The 23983-nt window shown below is 41.3% G+C and overlaps 1 protein-coding gene across 1 annotated transcript in view; it reads left to right on the top strand.

The window, feature by feature from the left end:
• Positions 1-23983, top strand: part of SPIDR (scaffold protein involved in DNA repair) — a 770885-nt gene that overhangs the window by 654997 nt on the left and 91905 nt on the right. Inside the window, exon 8 of the mRNA XM_089678484.1 lies at positions 8111-8272. Coding sequence (XP_089534610.1) covers positions 8111-8272 — 162 coding nt within the window. The remainder of the gene's footprint in view (positions 1-8110; positions 8273-23983) is intronic.

Below are 23983 nucleotides of genomic sequence, written 5' to 3' on the forward strand. Positions count from 1 at the left end.
CTAGAGATAGATTGGAGTCATCATAAGTAATATGGTGGTTATAGTACAAAAAAAATTATTTTGTTTTGCAGACATTTATTTCAGATGTCAGTGTACTTTGTATTCATTTTTACAGTATTGTATTCCTTTTAAATATTTTTTTGTAATAACTGAATTCCTATGTAATCAAACAGGTACAGTCATTGCTTATTGTGTTATGTATTTTCATATTTTATTGCAAAAACGGTTTTAAAGGTTAACAGTTCTGTTATGTGTAGTAAAGAGTATTGAAGTTTGTCAGTCAGTGTACTCTTGTACAATCCCACTTTTCTCTCTACTCCTACTACAGACTCTGCTACATTGGATTATGCAACATCCTTGCTTTCAAAATCTTAACAGAGATGTAAATATTTATCAATTAACGCTAACACGAGACAGGCCAGATTCGAGACCTAAGTAGGAAACATATCCTGTGGATCCATCCAGAAGCATATGTTACCAGCAGAAATTTTTTTTTGTGGTTGGAAGAAGTCCCTCTATTCTTCAGAACAAGGATGTTCCCTTGCAGACAAGATTATATCAGAGATGCCAGTCCAGTGTCTCCAGCTCTGATGGTATCATAGATATGACTTGCATACCACAAGGAAGTTGGAGAGGGAAATTGGCTCTGAGCAGTGAAGATTGCTCCTTGAAGTTCACCGCTTCCAGTAAAGCTGTCAATACAGTGATGATGATAGGTTATTGAGCTGCACCTTAAAACTTGACCTGACAAGTTACTGTAGCGGTGTCTCTGCATGTGTGTGTGCTGATTGAGACGGGAGTGTCAGCAGTGCGTGTGTCTGTGTGCCCTTGCCTCTGTGCAGGAATACACTTCAGGACGAGATAAGAGAAACCCCCTCAGGGTCAGAGAGTATCACTCCAACCCCAGTGAACCTTGCTTGTGTCTGATAAAAGCGTAGGCAAACACTATGCGGACATGTGGGCCCATTCCAGTTTTACAGCATGTGTAAACCAGAAAGTAAACCTATCCCTTACACGCACAGCAGCTCATGATCACAAGTGTGCCTGTAGTCCTTTCTACATTGTACTTAACATAATGTAATGCCGCTACAAACCCATATTGGCCATGTGTGTAACAAACTACCAGATGGATTTTGGAATGCATCTATATATTTTAGAAGTTCTTTGTGCTAGTGTTTTGCAGCTGCAAAATAAGTACAAAAATATGACCATATGATGTTGTAATGAAACTTCATAACGGTTTAATTTGTCTGATGAATTGATTGTGGTGTTCATTCAACACGTGTGTAGGTTTCTGGCAGATTTCTTTTCAGTCACAATGGCGCTTGACAACCTGTGGAAGATCAAAGTAAGATGGATATAGTACTGGTAAAGGAAGATATTCACAGCCACAACAAATTGCCTATTCCATACCTATTCATAACATATATATTATTACATACCTATACATATATCCTACATAAACAAAACGTATAGTATCATGGTTTCCTCTATTCACTTCAATAAATACAGTTTAAAAATAGTAAAATACCCTGTTTTGTTATAGTTTAACCAGGCAAAATCAAATCTTTCCTGACTCCACAAATGCAATCTATCCAAATACCCTGGTAGAAAATTATCCAGTACTATTCTTTTTTTATAATCCAAATTATTATTAGATATGTTATACGCATCCAGCCTGCTTTTAAATTATTTTATTTTATTTTTCATTTGCTAATTCATTTGGCTATCACAACTTAAAGTACATCAACTTAAAGTGCAAGGATAGAAATATGACAGCTGCCATCACTGGTTCAGCAGGGATTAGGACATCCAACACACTTGAAATTGTGTCATACGCAGACAATTGTTTGGCAGTAGTAGACAGAAAAGATCAGCAATGCTGGCAGCAGGACAGGTAAATATTAACTGTTTTTTTTTTTTTTAAAGCACTGCTTAGTCTATAATGTTTTTCAGAAGTAACAAGTGAAAGTGGATCAGAATCTTAACTGAATGACTCTTAGTTTTCTAAAATATCATAAACATGTGCCACCTTTCTCCTTTTTTTTTTGCATTGGAGTACTGTGGATCTCCTTCAGCCTCTTGCAGACACTTCAGGGTTTATTTACTGAAGCTGGAGAGTCCAAAATCAGACTCACTTCTGCATAGAAACCAATCAGCTTCCAGGTTTCATTGCCAAAGCTTCATTGAACAAGCTGAGGTTAGAAGCTGATTGGTTTCTATGCAAAAGGGAGTCTGATTTTGGACTCTCCAGCTTTAGTAAATAAACCCCTTCCTGTCTACATGAACTGGCTTCTGTATGAGTGTCAGCATGGTCATTTGTAGTCTCCACCATGCATGTGCGATGGCAAGACTGCAGGAGCACAATGGGTGCAATTGTCATTCCAAAACAGGAAGTGTCTTAACATCTGAAATCTTACCTTTAGCGGGTTAAAGTAGTGATTAGGTTTTGATCTACTTTAAAGTATTATATGGCTTGCCTTTATGATTCCATCAAGAAAGATCTACATTGTGAAATGTTTGTTTTGTTTAAATCCAGTCAAAAGTTTGTTTGTTTGTTTTTTTAGACCTATCAGTTTTTTTATTACTGTCTGTGTCCTAATCTGTACAGAAACTATAGGCATCTTTTTTTTTTTTTCTGTCTTTCAGTTCAGACATGCGTCAGTTTCTACCACCCTTTGACAAGCACTCCACATTGGATCACTTGTCAGAGGGTGATAGAGGCGTGGCTTGCAGGTGTTCAGGACGCGAATCTGCACCTACTAAAAGGCTGTTTTGTTTTTGTTTTGTTTTTTAGCTAATGGTGAATTTTAATGGGAGCACTGTGCTTTCATCTATAGATCTATGTTTGTATGTTTTTCCCAAGCATGTTTGAATATATCTGCTGTTGACTGGCTCACCACCTCTGCTGGAAGTCTATTCCAAGCATCAACCACTCTTTCGGTAAAATAGTAATTTCTAAGATTAGTTTTGAATGTTCCACCTGCTAGTTTGAGATCATGTCCCCGTGTTTTTGATCTTGGTTTCTCTATGAAAATACTGCCCTCCCGAACTTTATTCAACCCCTTGATGTAGTTAACATTTTCAATCATGTCTCCCCTTTCTCTTCTCTAATCCAGACTGTGATATTAAGTTCCTCAAGTCTCTCCCAATATGTTTTATACTTCAGACCTTTCATTATTTTTGTTGCCCGTCTCTAGACTTGTTCTATCTTCTCAATATCTTTTTCCAAGTGAGGTCTCCAGAACTGAGCACAGTATTCTAAATGAAGTCTAAATAAAGATCTATATAGGGGATTCAGGACCTTCTTCCTCTTGCTGGTGATCCCTCTAGTGATGCATCCTAGAATTCTTTTTGCTTCTCCCACTGCCTGGCTACACTGTCTGCTCATTTTGCAATCATCCGAAATAAGTCCTCCCAAATCTTTCTTCCTCTGTAGTACTGGGCAACACTGTACCCCCAATATTGTACTCTATCAGGGGATTATTTTTCCCTAGGTTCATTATTTTACATTTTGAAACTGTTAACTGTAGTTTCCTCTGCCTTGACCAATCTCCCAGAAATGCCAAATCAAGTTCCCTGTTACAGACACCTCCAGAGATATCAACCCTATTGCACACCTTTGTGTCATCAGCAAAAGATATACTTTACCCAACAATCCTTTAGTTATATTGCTTACATATAGACTACATAGAATAGGACCTAATACAGAGACTTGTGGTACACCACTAGTGACTGGTCTCTGTTCCAAATTAACTCCACCAACAATCCTTTAGTTATATTGCTTATATATAGGTTAAATACTTAATACTTTATGGACTTATTATACATATATTACCACTTTTTTGAACACCATTTGCCACTTTGAATTTTACTTGACACCATGATATATTTATTTATTCATATGTATTATTGGCACTTTTCATATTTATTTATAATTACCAGATGTGTGATATTCATATTTTAGCGCCGCACCCTTATTTATATTGTGACTTTGGAAGGTATTTTGGTACCTTTTTGGTGTTTCAGCAGCTAGCCATTTTAGCGCTGACTTACCTCCCTGTGTTTTCTAATTGTTGTTCATAACTTTAGGCCAAAAATGTATTCTGCTACATTTCTTTGGCAAAGATAACCCAAATTAGTGTATATTATTTAGTATTTAGGAAAGTCCACAACCTATGGTATGTATCTGAAAATCGATCAGTCCCAGGGGCGGACTGACCATTTGGAAACTCGGGCACTGCCTGAGGGCCCGGGGTCAGTAGGGGGCCCCATGAGATGCCCCTGGTACCTTTTTCATAGGCTTTTTTGAGTTTGGGCAAGGACACGGGCCCCATGATCTCCTATTGCCTGGGGGCCCCATGAGTTGTCAGTCCGCCTCTGATCAGTCCTGATGTACTTATGGCACTGTTCTCATTTCTTGAGGCCCAAAAATGTCAGAACAGTACAGATATCCCCCAATTACCCCTTTTTGGCAAGTAGCCAGTCTGCAATATTTACTAAGGGGCATGGCAAATTTTTGATGATGTAATTTTTTGTCATAATAAAATGAAATGAAAAACAAAACTGTGATTTTTTTTTTTATTATTTACTGTTACCATGCAGCACAGTGTCACCATATAACTGGTGTGGCAGCGATCAGGGACACTTGACTGGTGACTGCGGAAAAAAAAAAAAAATATATATATATATATTCTCTCTCCCCCCCATTATATTTTTTCCGCAGGTGCATGCAAGGCGGAAATCCAGGAGGACATCATATGATGCCCACCCGGACCAACGGAAGTCCCGCTCCCCTGTCATTCTCCTGTAGGCTGGGCGGGAACTGGGTAAAAAGATCAGTTAATGGTTCAACAACTGTATCTCAAAGTTCTCTTAGAACTGTTAGTACAATCTATTTCTGAAAAGACAGAACAGAAGTAATTGATTAGGTGGATTGCTACATCCAGGTCTTTCTCAACATAAGTGATGTGTCCAGTTTTCATTTTAGTGACCCCATTGTATTTTTACCTTCTATCACTGATGTACCCAAAAAGTGTTTGCCTCCTTTCTATATAGATTTAGCCATTGCCTCCTCTTTCTGTGTTGGCAGCACTGATAATGTGTATGGCCTCCTTTTGTCTGTTATTATACACTTTTCCATCAACTACACTTTCTTTTTCCTTGAATCTCCTATATGCTGATTTTGTTTCTCCTTTGCTATACTTTTTACCTCTTTAGTGAACTATATGGTTTTTTTCTCCCATGTACTCTTACTAATTTGTCTGATATAATCAATTTACCCTAGCATGGTAGACTTCAACAATGCTGACTGATTACTGACTTTTGTACACAAGTGTTGCAGTACACATGTGTTTGGCTTGCAGTAGCAGCACAGTCCCATTGACCTCAGTGGCCAAGTTTGCAGGCAGTGATGCCTGTCAAACTTGGTCAAACACAGCCCCCTCCAGTTGTATGTTACCTTTTTGATTGGTAGTTTAGGGTCATTAAAAACTCAGCTGAACTGCCTATTTTTGCTGTCCATCTATAAGAGCCCTTAGTCATTAAGTTTTTAACAGAACAATACTGTTTGTATGCATTTTATTTTAGCTATATGAATTTTCTTTACACTGGTTACAAATCCCGTCATCAGTGTTAATATAATAAGTAATAATAGCCACACACTTTAGTGTTTAACACAAATGAATTAGTATTATTACCTGCATGAATTCAGAACCATACAGATGAAACAAGATGTTTATATCAAAATTTGCTGGATTTTAATAAGGACTCCAGTTTATGCTGGTTAGGGTTTTATGCATTTTTTGTCAAATGGTATGATCTTGCATCCCAGCATTATTTTGTCAAATTCTGTAAACTTAGCATTCTATAATTTCAGAAAACCCACTGTCCTCCTGTGTGTTGCTGGAAATAGCATAGGCATGTTTGGTTATTAAGAGAAGTGTGGGCAGCTTGATATGTGATCTCATTTTATCTGAAAGCCATGCTGTCCTGATCCCAGAATTCCCTGTCTCTGGAATTTCCTTATCCAAACTGCAGGAATAATCAACAATGTGTAATGTCTTAACACCTGTATCTAAAGCACAAAGTCTGAAAGCCTTGTAGATCAAACATATACTGTTGCTTACAAGTATGGTTTTTATTTACTGCTAGCTTCCAGTGTGATGATGGTCTCATTATGCCAGTATACCCAACTTGTGCAAACCTGAGTATTCTTTACATAACACAGATGTAACAATTTGAAATGTGTGTTCTCGTAACAATTGTCCTTCAAGGAGAAAATAATTTCTGCAATGTAAATATACTGAATGAAGCATTGACAAAGTGTAAAGCTGACCACAGAAAACAATGAATGCTGTCTTTTTATCAACACTTCAAGATGCAACTATGTCCAGCCTAATAACATTTTAAAATATTTACATATTTTTAGCTAGTGTGATCTAGGGAGATCTTTGGTCTCTCAGATCATGGATTATTGAGGCTCTCTCAGCCTATTATCACAGCAGCTCGCTGTACGGGCCCACTCCTGACCTCCAGATAGGGTTCTCCCATTGCCCTCTGTGGACGCGCTACTTACCTTAGCTTTCTCAGTCTCTCCAGACCTGCATAGATGTCCTGACTTTCCAAGTACACTGCTTCCTTCACGCAGAGACTATTTCCAAATGGCAGCAACTGACCTGAGCTACTGTGACTAGGCTTTTAAAGACCTTGCACACTTGTGTACTTAGGATTGAAGGTTCTGTCCCACCCAAGGCACTTTGGTACCTTCAAGCTCCCCCATCCAGGATTACAAAACCCGAAGAAAATTTACAAAAAAACATTTTCTTCACTCAAAATAAACATGCTGGAGCTTCTAAAACTGCAAATTTGGGAATTCTGTCATCCTTTACCTAACCTCACATAGTGGTAGAGTCTCTCACTGTTACATTAATAAAACTCCCCACTGACTTCTGTAGGCACTGTGGAGCAATTCATTGTCAAAGTTTACAGCAGAAGCACTCTAAACAGTCTCTAATGTGAACACAAAAAAAGGGGAGAGCAGAGTGCTAAGATCTGACATTAATGACTTTACCGCTTCTCAGTGCCTGCAACTACAGAGGTCATTGCAGGCTTGTGTGAAAGCTGTTGCATTTAATAAGCCCACCAACAAGGGTAAGGGGGGGTGTCAGTAGGAGGGGTGAATTGGAAATCGTGGGTAGGATAGGAAAGGGAAACACAGGAGAAACTACAATATGGTCACAGATGTATATGGTAAAACACAAACCTGTAGTGATACCCATCGAGCAACAACATGGTGAGTTTATAATATGGTAGCCAAACTGTTCACATGTTAGAAGTTGAACAGCTAATAGAGAGACCTAATCCACTCACAGGGTGATGTGCAGTGTTAGTTTTCCGCCACACATATCATTTTGCTTTTAGGTCAAAACGTTCGATTTTGGTCTCATCTGACCAGAGCAGCTTATTCCACGTGTTTGCTCTGTCCCCCACATGGCTTCTTGTAAACCGCAAACGGGACTTCTTATGGCTTTTTCAACAATGGCTTTTTTCTTGCCACTCTTCCATAAAGGCCAGATTTGTGGCGTGCACTACTAATAGTTGTCTAGTGGACAGATTCTCCCACCTGAGCTGTGGATCTCTGCAGCTCCTCCAGAGTTACCATGTGCTTCTTAGCTGCTTCTCTGAATAATGCTCTACTTGCCCGGCCTGTCAGTTTAGGTGGACAGCCATGTCTTGGTAGGTTTGCAGTTGAGCCATACTCTTTCCATTTCAGGATGATGGATTGAGCAGTACTCTGTGAGATGTTCAAAGCTTGGGATATTTTTTTATAACTTAACCCTGCTATAAACTTCTCCACAACTTTATCCCTAACCTATCTGGTGTGTTTCTTGGTCTTCATGATGCTGTTTGTTGACTAATGTTCTCTAACAAACCTCTGAGGGCTTCACAGAACATTTGTATTTATACTGAGATTAAATTACACGCAGGTGGTCTCTATTACTAATTAGGTGACTTCTAAAGGCAATTGGTTCCATTAGATTTTAGTTTTAGTTCTGTTTTAGTTCTATAAAGGTCAATTTCTTTCTTTCTTTCTGTTTTTGTTATTCAGTTTATGTCTTCTTATCCAAGATGCTTATGGGATATTTAGTGAACTTCAAGTACAGTTAAGAGATACTGCCATAGAAGATATAGAAAAATATTGGCAAATGTTGGAAGGAAAGTCTTGTTGCTTCTCTGGACTGAAGATTTTACAAAGAACAACAAGGGGAAGGTAAGAATTTTTACCTGTTGTTTTAAATAATATTTTATCCTATGGTTTCAAGACTAACCTTTTTACGTATACGCATTACTATATGTATACTCCTGACATCTGCACTGTAGACACTATGTTGTATGTTATACTCATGACCCCTGCACTGCATTTTTTCTATGTTGTATGGTATACTTGTGAAATCTGCACTGCATTCACTATGCTGTACAAGAAATTCCTGACCCCCACAGTGTTTACGCTATATTGTACCTTATACTCCTGACCACTGCTATGTATACACTTTATTGTACACTTTATTAAACTGGATGACAGAGTCCAAATTATTTTTAGTACACAGAATGTTTGCCACCTACACCTTCAACCCATCAGCAGCCACAATAGGTGAAGAAGGGCAATGTCTAATGAGGTTTTTCTATATATTTTATAGCAAATGTGTTTGCAGTGTAATTAGTATTATCAATGAATTTTCAGCAAACACTGTTGCCACACGTTAAATAGACTGTACAGGCTAAAACTTGCATATAGCTAAACAAATATTTAATTATAGAACTCATGCACACTGGGCATTTAGCTCTGGTGCATGAGGCTTTAGCTGCTGCGGCTGGGCTGTGCATTTAGCAGTACTTCTGTTGGGACAGTATGCACTCAGGGACAAATGCCCAGAAAGCAGACTGCTTGTGATATTATCAGGTGATATACTTTTGGTTGAACTGACACTATATTCAAGAAGATAAATAATCTACAGAAAAAAAAAACATCAGGTAGAGAATGTGAAAAAAATAGCTTGGCCTTAATTGCAATGGAGAAACGACTTTCTGTCTGGAGGGAGTAAGGAAATCTTATATTTTATCCAAACTGCAACGGCTGTTTGAGTCCCCCCCTGGTTCTGCCATTGCTCTGTGCATCTTTTTTTGGCACTGACAAGGCATTACCTTAATAATAGTCAAATGCCTTCTGCTAGAGAAATTACACTGGCTTCTGTTCAAGTTCAAAATTTCCTGACAGCTCAAAATTCCTTTTCAGAGCAAGGAGAACCTTTAAAACATTTCCTGGCTTAAATCCACAGTATGACTATCCAATTAACATTTGATTGTCTTAATACACGCTATCCCATAAGAATAAACACACTCATTTATTCAATGATTTTTTCCCAACTAAGCAGATATTTATGCAGAAGGCACTGACAGCCTCTGTACAGTTAATGTTAATACACAAACCTTAATATGCATCTAAAGCCAACATTTTTTTTCTTCTTTGCATCTGAATAAAGAAGAGACTGCTAAACCAAAAAAGAAAAGAAATTTGAGCAGTTTTTAAGTCATGTGCCACATGTGGCCCAAGACGGCTATGAGGGCTGCCCAACACAAAATCGTAAATTTACTTAAAATTTTTTATTTTATTTATTTTTTAAATGCATTTACACTTATCAAACACATGCAGCCGATGAAAAATTTAAGTGTCTCTTTACTGGACTTTTATACGTTTTATTTTCCCAAAGAAAATTATTGCACTGTTCACAATCACACCTTGTTCATGTCATCATTTTTTGGCAGCACTTATATTTGTGAGCAACTATTTTCAAGGATGAAGCTCATAAGGGGCAAAATTAAAACCTAGAGAATTCATTAGGAATTGCTACTACATCCATCGAGCCAGATATTGATGCGTTAGTTTATCAAAAATAGTGTCAAATATCACACTAGTTTATGTTGTTTTCTTTTACTGTTATAATAAAAAATATTACAAAAAAAGAAGTTATTTCTCAGATAGGTACATTATCTATATCAGTGATCATTAACTTGTGATCTGCCTGACTTTTTCTGCTCATAAGCTATCCTTATTGTTAGTGTATTTTATGTGTGGCCCCAGACAATTTCTTCCAATGTGGCCCAGGAAAGTCAAAAGGTTGGACACCGCCTGCATTAAGTGTTCCTTTTGGGAGATTTATCTTATCTTGCTGTTCTAAAGGTATAAGTAAACCTTCTTTAGATAGTTGTCCCTGGAACACGTAGGGTCCCTATTGGACACCTTAGGTTTCTCCCTCTGCCTCTGTACTGATAGTGCTAATGATACAATTTTGGATTTACCATCACTTTGTGTCTCAGTGACAATGGTATCCAGGACAAATGGAGGGAGTGAATGTCCCAAGCTAGGTCACAGACAGCAATAAATACCTGGCAAGGGGTTTAATAATTCCACAGTCTATTTAAAACTAAAAAAATGTTTCAGCCCTAGGTGCACTTTTACATGTGCTTTGTCTACGTTTTTGAAGAGCTATGAAGCCGTATTTAGTTGAGCCCTTTTAACATTGGTTATCCTTGAAAGCAAAAAGCAAAACATAACAATGCATGCAACTTACCCTTATTTTACATTTTGTGCAGCTGTACAGGGTTGGTGGTGGTGGTTGAATGTTAAAAATAACTATGCTATAAATAGACAAAGTAAATAAACTGAGGTAAAGTAATTGTATTTTTCCCCTAACCTGTTTTTCTATGTTGTCTAACTATAAAAATAGAAATAAAACTAAGGTTTAAAGTTACATTTTATTATGATAAACCCATCAGTGCTGATGGACTTAAGGAACAATGTTTACCCTACCTTGTATTCACTCAAATACTCATTCAGGTTTAGGAAGCATAACATACATAATATGCTCTGAATTATTAACAATCTTGGGAATAAATAAAAGAGCATCATAAACAAAAGTACTAAGGACGCTACCCTTCTGTGTGATAAAACGGCTTGTTTTTACGGTGAGTCAAACCGAAAGTTTCTTAGTGTGTGATGTGGAAGAAGCCAGAGTACCTCACAGGGTACACTGCACATGGCTAATTTACATACTGTCACAGAGTATGAGGAAATCTCTTGTCATGGTGTCAGAGCAGGAATAGCACCACACTCCAACAGCACATAATGACCTACAGACTGCTTAATGCTTTTCCCTTCTGCCTGGCGTGCTCCAGACCTCTCTGACTGGGAGAAAGTAAACAGTGCAGCATTTGTAACATTGTGTTAGACTTCTCAACCATGGCAAGAACTTGAGGAACACAGGGCATTTTTTTCTAGCTTCATGGAATTAAACCTTCATAAAACACAATCTGAGGAAAACATTATGTACTCAGTAGCTATTGTATTAATGATCACATCCCACATATGAAGAAGGTCACAATTAGAGAGTAAAATAAAGCTTGCTGTAGATATGTGCTAGCCAAACTGAGTAGAATGTAACAAAATGCATATGCAAATCGCAGGATAAACTGTCAAAACAATCAGTTACAAAGATGTATGCAGCTAAAATTATAATAAAGCCTCAAATTCTTTCTTTAAGGGCACATTCACACGTGCGTCAATACCCTGTGTTTAAAGTGGTAGTAAACCCTGCTTTTTATTCATACCTGCAGTTGTGCTTATAATAACGTTTACCTGTAGGTACATTAGAAGATATTTACTTTAGTAGCAGCCGGTGGCATTACTGGCTCATTTGCACTACTCTTGCAATGTTGGCATGTTGTCCATTGAGAGAATGGTGCCGTGGCCGACTCCTGCGCACATGCGCGGAAGTAACGTCATCTTTGTTTGACCATTCAAATGGCCAGAGCCTGGGAAGATGACCGGGTAAAGATAGAAGCCCTGTCAGCAGTAACAGCGCGCCACTGGGGGGACTTCGTTTTAAGGTAAATCTGTCATAATGTGCTAGTATGCAATGAATACTAGCACATTATGACATTATCCTGTAGGGCCCACTTTTTTGCGTGTGTGGTTTACTACCACTTTAAGTGGCATTTATGCAATGTTTTTCACAAAAATGCCTGCTATCACACATCAACCCAATCACACCTCAAAGCAGATAATTTCCTTTACATCATGTCCCCTTTAAACATTTTCCCCTAGATAATGGGCATTTAACAAGAATTCTTGATCCTTTTCAAAGTCTAAAAAACACAACAAAAACACATCATGAATGCTATAGGCATGGTACTGAGCATTACTTCATCCTTCATAGTCAATACATGTGTGAATGAGCCTTAAAAGTGCAGCTTGGTTTTTCCCTTTCCATTCTAAATGCATTCTAAAAAGCAGCTTTCTACACTTTGATGTGTTTTAACTGAAGTTATGCTCTGCTTGTGTTTTTTCCAAGTTTTCATTTACAGTCAGGCCCATAAATATTGGGACATGGACACAATTCTAACATTTTTGGCTCTATACACCACCACAATGGATTTCAAATGAAACAAACAAGATGTGCTTTAACTGCAGACTGTAAGCTTTAATCTGAGGGTATTTACATCCAAATCAGGTGAACGGTGTAGGAATTACAATAGTTTGCATATGTGCCTCCCACTTGTTAAGGGACCAAAAGTAATGGGACAATTGGCTTCTCAGCTGTTCCATGGCCAGGTGTGTGTTATTCCCTCATTATCCCAATTACAATGAGCAGATAAAAGGTCCAGAGTTCATTTCAAGTGTGCTATTTGCATTTGGAATCTGTTGCTGTCAACTCTCAAGATGAGATCCAAAGAGCTGTCACTATCAGTGAAGCAAGCCATCATTAGGCTGGAAAAAAAAAACCCCATCAGAGAGATAGCAAGACCCGGAAGACCACGGAAAACAACTGTGGTGGATGACCGAAGAATTCTTTCCCTGGTGAAGAAAACACCCTTCACAACAGTTGGCCAGATCAAGAACACACTCCAGGAGGTAGGTGTATGTGTGTCAAAGTCAACAATCAAGAGAAGACTTCACCAGAGTGAATACAGAGGGTTCACCACAAGATGTAAACCATTGGTTAGCCTCAAAAACAGGAAGGCCAGATTAGAGTTTGCCAAACGACATCTAAAAAAGCCTTCCCAGTTCTGGAACAACATCCTATGGACAGAGGAGACCAAGATCAACTTGTACCAGAGTGATGGGAAGAGAAGAGTATGGAGAAGGAAAGGAACTGCTCATGATCCTAAGCATACCACCTCATCAGTGAAGCATGGTGGTGGTAGTGTCAAGGCGTGGGCATGTATGGCTGCCAATGGAACTGGTTCTCTTGTATTTATTGATGATGTGACTGCTGACAAAAGCAGCAGGATGAATTCTGAAGTGTTTCGGGCAATATTATCTGCTCATATTCAGCCAAATGCTTCAGAACTCATTGGACGCCGCTTCACGGTGCAGATGGACAATGACCCAAAGCATACTGCAAAAGCAACCAAAGAGTATTTTAAGGGAAAAAAGTGGAATGTTATGCAATGGCCAAGTCAATCACCTGGCCTGAATCCGATTGAGCATGCATTTCACTTGCTAAAGACAAAACTGAAGGGAAAATGCCCCAAGAACAAGCAGGAACTGAAGACAGTTGCAGTAGAGGCCTGGCAGAGCATCACCAGAGATGAAACCCAGCATCTGGTGATGTCTATGCGTTCCAGACTTCAGTCTGTAATTGACTGCAAAGGATTTGCAACCAAGTATTAACAAGTGAAAGTTTGATTTATGATTATTATTCTGTCCCATTACTTTTGTTCCCTTAACAAGTGGGAGGCACATATGCAAACTGTTGTAATTCCTACACCGTTCACCTGATTTGGATGTAAATACCCTCAAATTAAAGCTGACAGTCTGCAGTTAAAGCACATCTTGTTTGTTTCATTTCAAATCCATGGTGGTGGTGTATAGAGCCAAAAATGTTAGAATTGTGTCAATGTCCCAATGTTTATGGACCTGACTGTAAATGCTTAGTTTGAATTATGTAGGTTTGTTGCAGGCTTTCTTTAAAACCTCTAAGACTTGAAGATCAGCACTACATTTTAAATTATATTTGATCAGTGGAGTATTGATATTTGCTGGGGCCTTGAAGCATCATTCAAGCTGGTCATGTAAAATGATGTTCTGCATGTCAAGATGTTGTTTTGTGTGCTGTAACAATATCATTATGAATGGTAATATTCATGACTATGCTCCTTGGAGGTCCTACATTTTCAAGTGTATGTACAGTGTATCCAAAACGTTTTATTTTAGCTTTGGATAGAGTAGTAAAGGGTAAAAACATCTATCAGGTTGTTTTTGCTGTCTGTGTCCCACTGAGGATGTTTCTATTATTTCCTATCCTGGATATACTATAGGAAATGAGAGGAACTCTCCTCAAAGTGAAGGGAGATAGCTGTTGCTGGAACACGGGATGATTTCTGCTCACCGGTTCTTCTGATGACACTCTGATTAACTCTTACTTTCTATGTTAGTGAAAGTGGTCACCATCTTACCAGGAGGGACACTAGCAACAATAAAAAAAACTGAGGTCCTAACCCTTCCCAATTTTACCCTAAGCTAAAAATAAAAAGTGTTTTGTCTCTCCATATTCTTTAAACGTTGTTGAATTTACAGGCTGAAAACATTTTTGGAGTTGCTGTGACCAGTAGCCCTGGCTAACTAGTCAAAATCAGGCAATGTTAGAATCAAGGGCTGCATCGGGAGAGAGGTTGTTATGTACAGCAAAATGTTTGTAACCCATGGTGAGGGCAACAAACTGCAAGATGAAGGAGTTTTTTATTTGCTCAGGAGTCATTGGATAATGCAGATAATGCAGAACGTTTTTTCATTTTAGGCCACTATAACCATCCCAAAATAAAGAGCTCAAAATGCAACAGTCAGCTCGCGATCAGCATTGCAAGTGAAATATCAGATTTCAGTTTTTCTTTGATCTTTCTATTTATTTATTTGGAAATAAATAGAATTTGGTGTTTTTATTAAAGAGAATATGTGAATCAGCTAAATGGCAGATAAGGTCATATTATACTTAGGCTTCATTCACACTGGCACTCCTACGTTTAGCATTCTAAACACTGGAAGTCATCTGGGAACTATAAATATTTTTTTATGCTTCCTAGATTTTCCAGATCATTTTTTTCTGTGTTTAGATGTTCCTGTTTTAAAGCAGGTTTAGATGCATTTACGTGCATTTACCCATGTGTAGAATATTTAGTTGGATCCTTTACATACTGGATTCTCTTTTCTCTAAACCAGCTAAACTGGCTGCACCTATGTGCAGGTAAATGCAAATGGTAGAAATGCCCTGTAAACAAATATAAACGCAGGTTTGACAGTACCAGTGTGAATGCATCCTTACTCAACTGACAATATATATGTGAGGCTCTAGCATCTCCCCTTTCTGATCATTTTGAGCTCTGATATCAAGCAGGCCTGAAAAAAAAATGTGATTGCATCTCCTGATATGTGAAGTCATCCTCTGATTATTTCTAATTTTCCCTGCACAATCTTATTTTCCACTTCAGCATTGAACATCTAAATACAACAAACGTATGCAGCCTGATTTTGGGTTTGGTTCACGCCAGAATGTGGTGTGGGAAAGCCGCGACCCATGCGTGTTTCCCATGCCACGTTAATAACGCACTGCCTTTGTGATCTGCTGTGGATGCCAATACATTGGTAACGGCACCCTTAATGCAGATCACAAACACAGTATATTTGCAGGCACCAGATTGCATGGTACCACAATGCCATGTGATTTGGTGCAGTAAGCTTTTCAAAAGTAGTGCATGCAATACTTTTTGTGCTCTCCAGTACAATTTGAATGTGGACTTAATTTTTGTGCAATTCTAGTGTGAACCAGCCCTTACTGAGTATTGCTCCCTTTAGTTTGTACCCCACCTGTAAAATTATTTTCTTAAAAAAAATACTACAAAGCATGTGAGGTGGTGCGCATGCGCGGCCGGCGGTACGGGACATGTCTCCCTGAGGCTGCTCCGTGCCGCGGGTAAGACAGCCCCCCCGCCGCGCGATCCGGGCTCGCACTGCTTCACGAGCGGCCCCGATCTTCTATATAACCCCCCGGCCACCTGCAATAATGGTCAGGGGGGGTCATAAGCACCAGGTGGCACCGTCACACAAGCCCATAAAGGAGGCCCTAGCTCGAGCCTCATCCAAGATGGCCGCCGCGTCGGGGAACTACAATGCCCAGCCAGCATCCTCCAGGCTTGCAGTCCTACAGCCAGAGCAACCAAGCCAGCCATGCTCCTCGGAGGGTGAGTCTGCAGATGAATCTGAGACCCCCATGACTACCACGACGCCTGACCTTACTGCCTCTGACCTTCTGGCCCGCTTTGAAAAAATGTTGCACAAGGCCCTGAAACAGACCTCTGACCGCATTACTGACCAGCTGTCCAGGGAAATTCGTGAGCTGGGGCAACGCACTGCAGACCTGGAGCAGAGGGTGGATGACGTTGACGCAACACTTCAAACGCAGGGGGACGAAATTGACCTGCTGCGAGACGAAAACCTTACACTTCAGACGCGTCTAGAGGACTTTGAGAACCGGGCCAGACGCTCCAATGTACATATTCGTGGCCTCCCTGAGTCGATCGTTGATGTCCACTCTACAGTTACTGCGCTTTTCCAAGAGCTCGCCCCTGCTATTCCAATAGAACGCCTTGAGATGGACAGGGTTCACAGGGCACTAGCTCCTAAACGCACTGATGGCCCGCCGCGAGATATCATAGCTAAACTCCATTTTTTCCACACAAGAGAGCAACTACTTCAAGCCGCCCGCAATTCGGAGTCCCTCCTGTTTCAAGGTCATGCCTATCAACTATTTCAGGACCTCTGCCCCACTACTATCACCAAGCGCAGAGCCATGAAACCGCACCTGCAAGTGCTTCAGCAGCATAATATACCATATAAATGGTGCTTTCCCTTTGCCGTGCGGTTCAGATACCAAGCCCGGGACCACATATGCAAGACCACTGACGAACTCCTGGACACGCTACGGAACCTCCAGCTACACCCCCCTGCAACACCGTCAGAGACTTCCAGAAGGCGAACGGCGTCGTGCTCTCCGAAGCAACTACAGCCTCCGTCGATACCTAATGGTCACCTGAATGTACACAAGCGAGGCCGATTTTCATCTCCTGCTCCCTCGCCACAAGACTCTATGGACTGAATCCTGTTGACCACTTCTACTCCTCCTACCGACTCTTCGTGTGGTGGTCCGTGGCCACCCGTGTAGTAGCTACTTGCTGAGTCAAGTCAATCGGCCCCCCCATCTGACGGTTTACATTGCACACCTGTATCCTTATTCCTGTTTGCTGGGCTTTATTTGTTTTTTTTTGTTTTTTTTCCTACCTTTTTCTTTCGGCCAGCTCAGGATACATGCCACCCTAGATATGTCTTGCGTTGGGGTGTTACCTGCCTTATTGTTTGCTAAGTTGGACCTACTGTTGGGCCTCTACCTTGCCTATTGGTCCCCCGGCCCCGGCGGCTCGGATCGCCCGGTTCCGGTCTTTTAGAGGCTGTGCCGGATGGGTCGGGGTCGCTGGCGCCGAGGCACCCCGGGCTTCCTGCCCGTTGTGTTTGATGTTTACTTCTTTCCAGGATCGCTCAAGTATTTGTATGTCTACATGCTGTCTTACTTGCCACCCGCGCACCTGTGCACTCTCCACTTGCCCCTTTGGTGTCCCGTTTTTTCGACACCACTCGGGCTACAACCGCTCCCCGGGCCACCCGGAATCCGGGTACCCCCGGGGACCGTTCTCCTTTTCTTTTTCTTCCAGCCTCTTTATGGCCCTCTTTACCTACCCTAGATTACCCTTACCCCCTCCCCACCTCAACCCTTACTCCTATGTACGGCCCCTTGTTAATATCCAGTTTCTACAACCGCATACTTTCCCCTGGCTCAATTCACAAGATGGCTCTCCTGAAGGGACCCCAATATTTACCAATTCACCGCTTCCTCCACCCATGGGTTTCCTGAATATCCTTACCCTGAATGTTCAGGGCCTTAATGTCCCGCAGAAGCGCAACAAAGCCTTTCGTTCTTTTGCGTCCTATAAGACCCACATAGTCTGCCTGCAGGAGACACATTTCACTCCTACCTCCACTCCTAAATTTTTTGGCCCCTGCTACCCACAGGTCTACGCCGCCTCTGCTACTGCAATGCGCAGGGGGGTTTTAATTGCTCTTCACCGTACTACACCCTTCAAATTATGTTCTGAAATTAAAGATCCGGAAGGTCGTTATCTTCTACTTGTAGGGCAATTGCTGGACTTTGAGGTCACCATTGCCACGTACTATGCTCCAAACCAGGGTCCTTTGCCATTCCTTTCTCATCTCTTCTCGGTTATTGCTCATCATAAACGAGGCATGCTTATAGTCTGCGGAGACTCCAACTGTACACTATACCCTTTTCTAGATAAATCCCCACAATCTCACACTCCACATACCCCCAAACACTCCTTTCAATCCATTCTGCAACAGCACTCAATGGTCGATTCATGGAGGGAATCCAATCCTACTAAACGCCAGTACACTTTTTACTCCCACCCACACAAAGTCTTCTCAAGAATCGATCATATATTTATGGCCGCCAGTTCTTCCCCTCGTATCTTGGCTTCCGATATCCTTCCAATCCCATGGTCAGATCACTGTGCTGTGATCACCACCGTTGCTTCTCTAGCTCCTTCTCCCGCTGATCCCTCGTGGTCCATCAACGAACACCTGCTGGCTAACCCAGCCCACTGCACAGAGATTGCTGCTGCGCTTAAAGAGTATCTCTCCCTAAATCAAACCCCCGGGATTTCCCCCCTCCTATTGTGGGAAGCGCATAAACCAGTAATCCGCAGATTCTGCATTAGTAAAGCCTCCTTCCTCAGTAGAGAAAGGAGGCAGAAATGCCTCCTCCTTGAACAAGAGTACGACCAATCCCATAGTGCCTTTCAAGCATCCCCCACCCCAGCTAACAAAGACGCCCTTGAGCACTCTCGACTAGCCCTAGATCTCTTCCTTACGGACCAAGCCGAGCTCTCCATCCGTAGGTCACGACACAAATTTTACACTAAAGCCAATAAGCCCGACACTTTTCTTGCTCTCTCTCTCCGTAAACTAGACCAAACCTTTAAGCCCATAAGGTTGCGGACCTCATCGGCAAATTTCACCAGCAACCCGGAACGGATCCTACGAATTTTCCACAAACACCTCTCGAATCTCTACTCTGCCTCCGCTCCCTTTGACTCTTCCCAGGCCGATGCCCTTTTTGGTTCCCTTCCTTTTCCAAAATTGGATGGTGAGCATCTTGCTGCGCTAGAGCGACCCGTCACCACAGTCGAAGTTACAAATGCTATAAATTTCTTGAAGCCCCGCAAACGCCCAGAACCTGACGGCTTTTCCGCCACATACTATAAAAAGTTTTCCCCCATTCTCACGCCTGTCATGACAAACGCCTTTAATGCCATACTCTCGAATCATATCTTTAGCCCAGATACTGTGCTAGCCAACATCTCTATGATACCGAAGCCAAACTCTGATGACACGCAATGGTCTAATTACAGACCAATTTCCCTCCTTAACGTAGATGTTAAACTGTTAGCCAAAATCCTATCAACTCGCCTCAACGCATGTATTGGTTCCCTAATCCACAACGATCAGGTTGGCTTCATACCAACTAGGCAAGCAGGAGACAACGTTCGACGTGCATCCCTATTAGCACATTTAGCTAAATCCCGCAATATTCCTACATGCTTTTTGTCCTTAGACATACGGAAAGAGTTTGACAAAGTCTCATGGTCATACTTACACTACATCCTGCGCCGTTGGGGCTTTGGCCCACATTTCTTAACCTGGATATTTTCTCTCTACCAGGGCCCCTCGGCCAGAATTAAATATCTAGGACATCGGTCCGCCCATTTCCCGATTTTATGTGGTACCAGGCAAGGTTGATCCCTTTCCCCCTTGCTTTTTGCACTAGCCATAGAACCACTGGTACTATTGATTAGAACCGATCCTGATATCCGAGGCCTTGAGATAGGAGGCACCTCACATAAACTGTGCTTGTTTGCAGATGACGTCCTACTTTTTCTCACTTCTCCCTTAACATCTACGCCTACTCTACTTTGTCTTCTTGATAGGTTTGGCGCGCTCTCTGGCCTTCAAATTAATCCTCAGAAATCATGGGCGCTTAATATCTCGCTACCACCTATTGAACTTACCCACCTCAAACAGATCTTGCCATTCTCATGGTCGCAAGACTCCGTCCCCTTTTTGGGTATAAAATTCACCCCGCATATCTCAGGTCTCTATAACGCTAACTACATCCCTATGCTGGCTCATCTAACGGCACTTATGACTAAATGGTCCTCCCTTCCTCTAGCTTGGCTGGGCAGAATAGCGGTCGTGAAGATGTCGATCCTTCCCAAAATCCTTTATCTTTTCAGAGTTCTCCCTATCTCTGTACCCACTCATTACCTTCGAGTTCTGCAGCGCCGTATTTCTTCCTACGTTTGGGGCAAAGTCCGCCCCCGTGTCCCCCGCACTACTCTATACCGATCTAAACTGCATGGCGGTCTGGGTCTCCCTGAGATCAGCAAATACTACCAAGCGGCGCATATGGCACAACTACCAAAATATCACGCTACCTACGAAATCCCGCAGTGGGTCATTCTCGAATCCATCGAGTGCGACCCCTTTTCTATAGCAAACCTTCTTTGGTTGAGACGCATTGACCGCCGCACGATTGAGAATCCCATTACTATGCATTTTTTGTCCCTTTGGGACAAACTGAAATCTCGTTACCTCCTACAATCTCCCCATAACCCCCTCCTTTCCTATCTTCGTAATCCAGCCTTCCCCCCCGGCCTGGTCCACACCACACGTCTTTGCTCAATGGGCAACGGCAGGTCTCACCCAGACCCGTCATTTTGTACTCAGGAATCAATTTAAAACTTTTACCTCACTATGTGAGTCCCATAACCTCCCCGCCTCTGAATTATTTAGATATCTGCAGTTGAAACATTTCTTTGCTCCGTACACATTGGCTGCCAACCCAATTTCCTCACTGTCTCCTTTTGAGCGAGGATGCCACCGAGACCCTCATAGACGAGGTCTCATATCCTATCTATACTCCCTTTTTACAACCCCATCCGTTTTCTCCATTACCCTCATATACCGATAAATGGGAAGCAGATTTAGGCCGGCAAATCGACCCATCAGATTGGGACCTCATTTGGAACAATACCAAGGAGTCTTCGCAAAATGTAGTGGCCCTGGAGACCAATTACAAAGTCCTGACCCGCTGGTATCTTGTCCCAACCAGAATTGCAAAATTTACCCTTGATTATCCTCCAGTTTGTTTCAGAGGCTGCGCAGACCTAGGAACATTTTTTCATATTTGGTGGGATTGCCCAATCGTCCGAACTTTTTGGGCGGAGGTATTCAGAACACTGTCTGCACTCAGCGCCACAACCCTCCAACCAAGTCCTCTAGTCGCGCTTCTCAATCACAGGCCACCAGACATCACGAAGGCAAATTTTAAGCTTATTCTACAAGTCACCACTGCGGCCAAACAGGTTATCGCTAAAGCATGGAAATCACCCTTACTGAGTACGACTGCAGTCATGACTAGGGTCACTCAGGCGATGATCCATGCAAAAATAGAAGCCACTATCCTGGATTCCATCCCCAAGTTTAAAAAGATTTGGAACCCGTGGGTGGAGCATTTCCTCCCACCCAACTTTGACGAGTCCCTTCTCAACCCATAATCTATGTTTTTTGCTTTACGGGAACCATCCTTTGTTGATACTGTGGTTATTTGGCTATTTTCAGTATCCCCTTCCTTGGAGCCGTACACCCTATCCCTCCCTTCCTCTCCCCCCTCCTCCTTCTATTTGATATTTGTTGTTCACTCTTGTTAGTACTACCTGACTAGTATAAATGGGATCCTTTCCGGTTCATTTACTGTACACCTCCAATATCCCATTTGCTTACTTATAACTTATGTTGTTGTACTTTAAAACAATAAAATATTTGAACAAGAAAAGCATGTGAGGTACCAATTTGAGGGGCAGATTGAAGAAAGGTACAGTCAATACAATAAAATGCCTTATTTAGGTATTTACCCCCAAAAAAAAAAAATACTACAATGAGCCAGTTGTAGCATCCATTCTACGGCAAATAAAGACATGACACTGACATAACAAATATCACATGGACCATATTTAGATTGCTATATAGTGCAGAAAAATACATAATGAAATATGCAAACTATTAATTAAAAAAAAAATCTCTGTTTCCATTACCTTGATTATTTCTATTTCAGATATATACTGTGTGTCTTAAGGTTACTGTAATAAATGATGGCAATAAACCAAAAACACAAAAATATATTATATTGCACCTCATCAGTCATTAGATGTGGTGGTTGCATTAGTTTTATTTTTTTTAGGCTTTTTCCCTTATGTTTTTACTTGCTCTAAATAGTCTAAAGCATTTCAAGGGTTCAAAGGGTCCCCTACGTCCTACATCAGGGCTTAGTACTATTGAACAAAGCTTGTACTAGATGGAAAAAAATTGAAAGGACCCTGAGGGGTGATTATTATGACTGCTCGAGATGCCAGTTAAGAAACTGGAGAGAGGATGTAGCAGTGTTGGTTAAATGAACACTGTAAAGGCATTGATGGCCATTTGCTTCCCTATATATTAAAGCAAAACTACAGTGTAGCCCCATCCTAGATAGGTGCTAGGTTAGGTATATTTTACTTCACTGTAATCACTTGAGCTGGATGTGAATATTTTGATCAGTTTTGTATTTCACTGTCTGCAGGTTTTATTGCTCTTCCCTGCATTCCTGAACACTCTGCATTGTTTTGGGACATAGATGTGGAGAAAGGCAAATGGACAGCATGAATATTTATGCTGTCTCAGCCAATCCCTATAGGAGACGGTACAGTTGATGGCTGGGAAGGTGTGTAAAAAGTTTGAGAGGCAATAAAGCATTGTCTTCCTACAAAGGATTCCTCGTGTTCCGGTGGGGGGTAGCTACCCCTCACCTCAAGCCACTGTTCATCAAGGTCCCAACAAGGGCTAGCTGGGGTTGCCTATACTTCAATGCTGCTTTGGAATTATTTGGATATCTGCTCAATCATCCAATCAGAGGCGTTCTAGAGAGTGTTATGAGTCTGGTTCCCCCACACTGGAATATATCTGTGGTACTGGAAGGAGGCTTCCAGTTACCTCAAGGACATTTGTGAGTACTGGGGAATTTTGTGTTAGCAGAGAACTGTTCTTTTTAAAGAAGCCAGTAGTCATTCTAAGTGGAGACTGCTCTCATAAAGTCTCATCCCTGTCTTAACTGTTTTGGCTTCAGCTCTTTTGGGACTGTGCAGTACTGGGATTGCTGGGATCTGTAGTTTCTCTGGAGAGGTATATACCAACTAGCCCCCTCTTATTTGTTAAAGACCATGTGCTAAGCCTGGCCTAAGTAGTATCTCTTATGAGGGATTCATACAGTCAGCCCTTTTCAGTGTCATAATGGAAGAACACTCTTAATCTTTCACAGTGGAATTTGTTGTGAGTCTGGCAGAAGGTTTTTGTTTCTGAAGTTCAGCTATAGTGAAGAGTATCCTCATATTTATACTTAGTTATGGAGTATCCTATATTACCCTACACCCCATCCAAGTTACCTAACATAATACTATAAATAGATACCCTTATACTGTTCTTTGAGCCAATTGAAGTGACTGTTACTGTGTGCCTGGCTGTCTCTGCACTACTTGGGAAAGAACCTGGGCAATACTCCAACAGCTCTTGAATAACTTTGTATTTAGGCTGTCTCTACTCATTTAAATTGTTTTTAGCCTGTTTCACAGAGTCTTCAGCTTGTATAAGAGCAGTGTGAATAGCAAGTTCTGCCAAAGCATTTACAGAGCTTTCAGCAAGCGTTATTGA

This window comes from Staurois parvus, unplaced genomic scaffold, assembly GCF_062004578.1.
Source record: "Staurois parvus isolate SC_StPar_1 unplaced genomic scaffold, SC_StPar_1.0 ptg000205l, whole genome shotgun sequence".
Taxonomy (NCBI): domain Eukaryota; kingdom Metazoa; phylum Chordata; class Amphibia; order Anura; family Ranidae; genus Staurois; species Staurois parvus.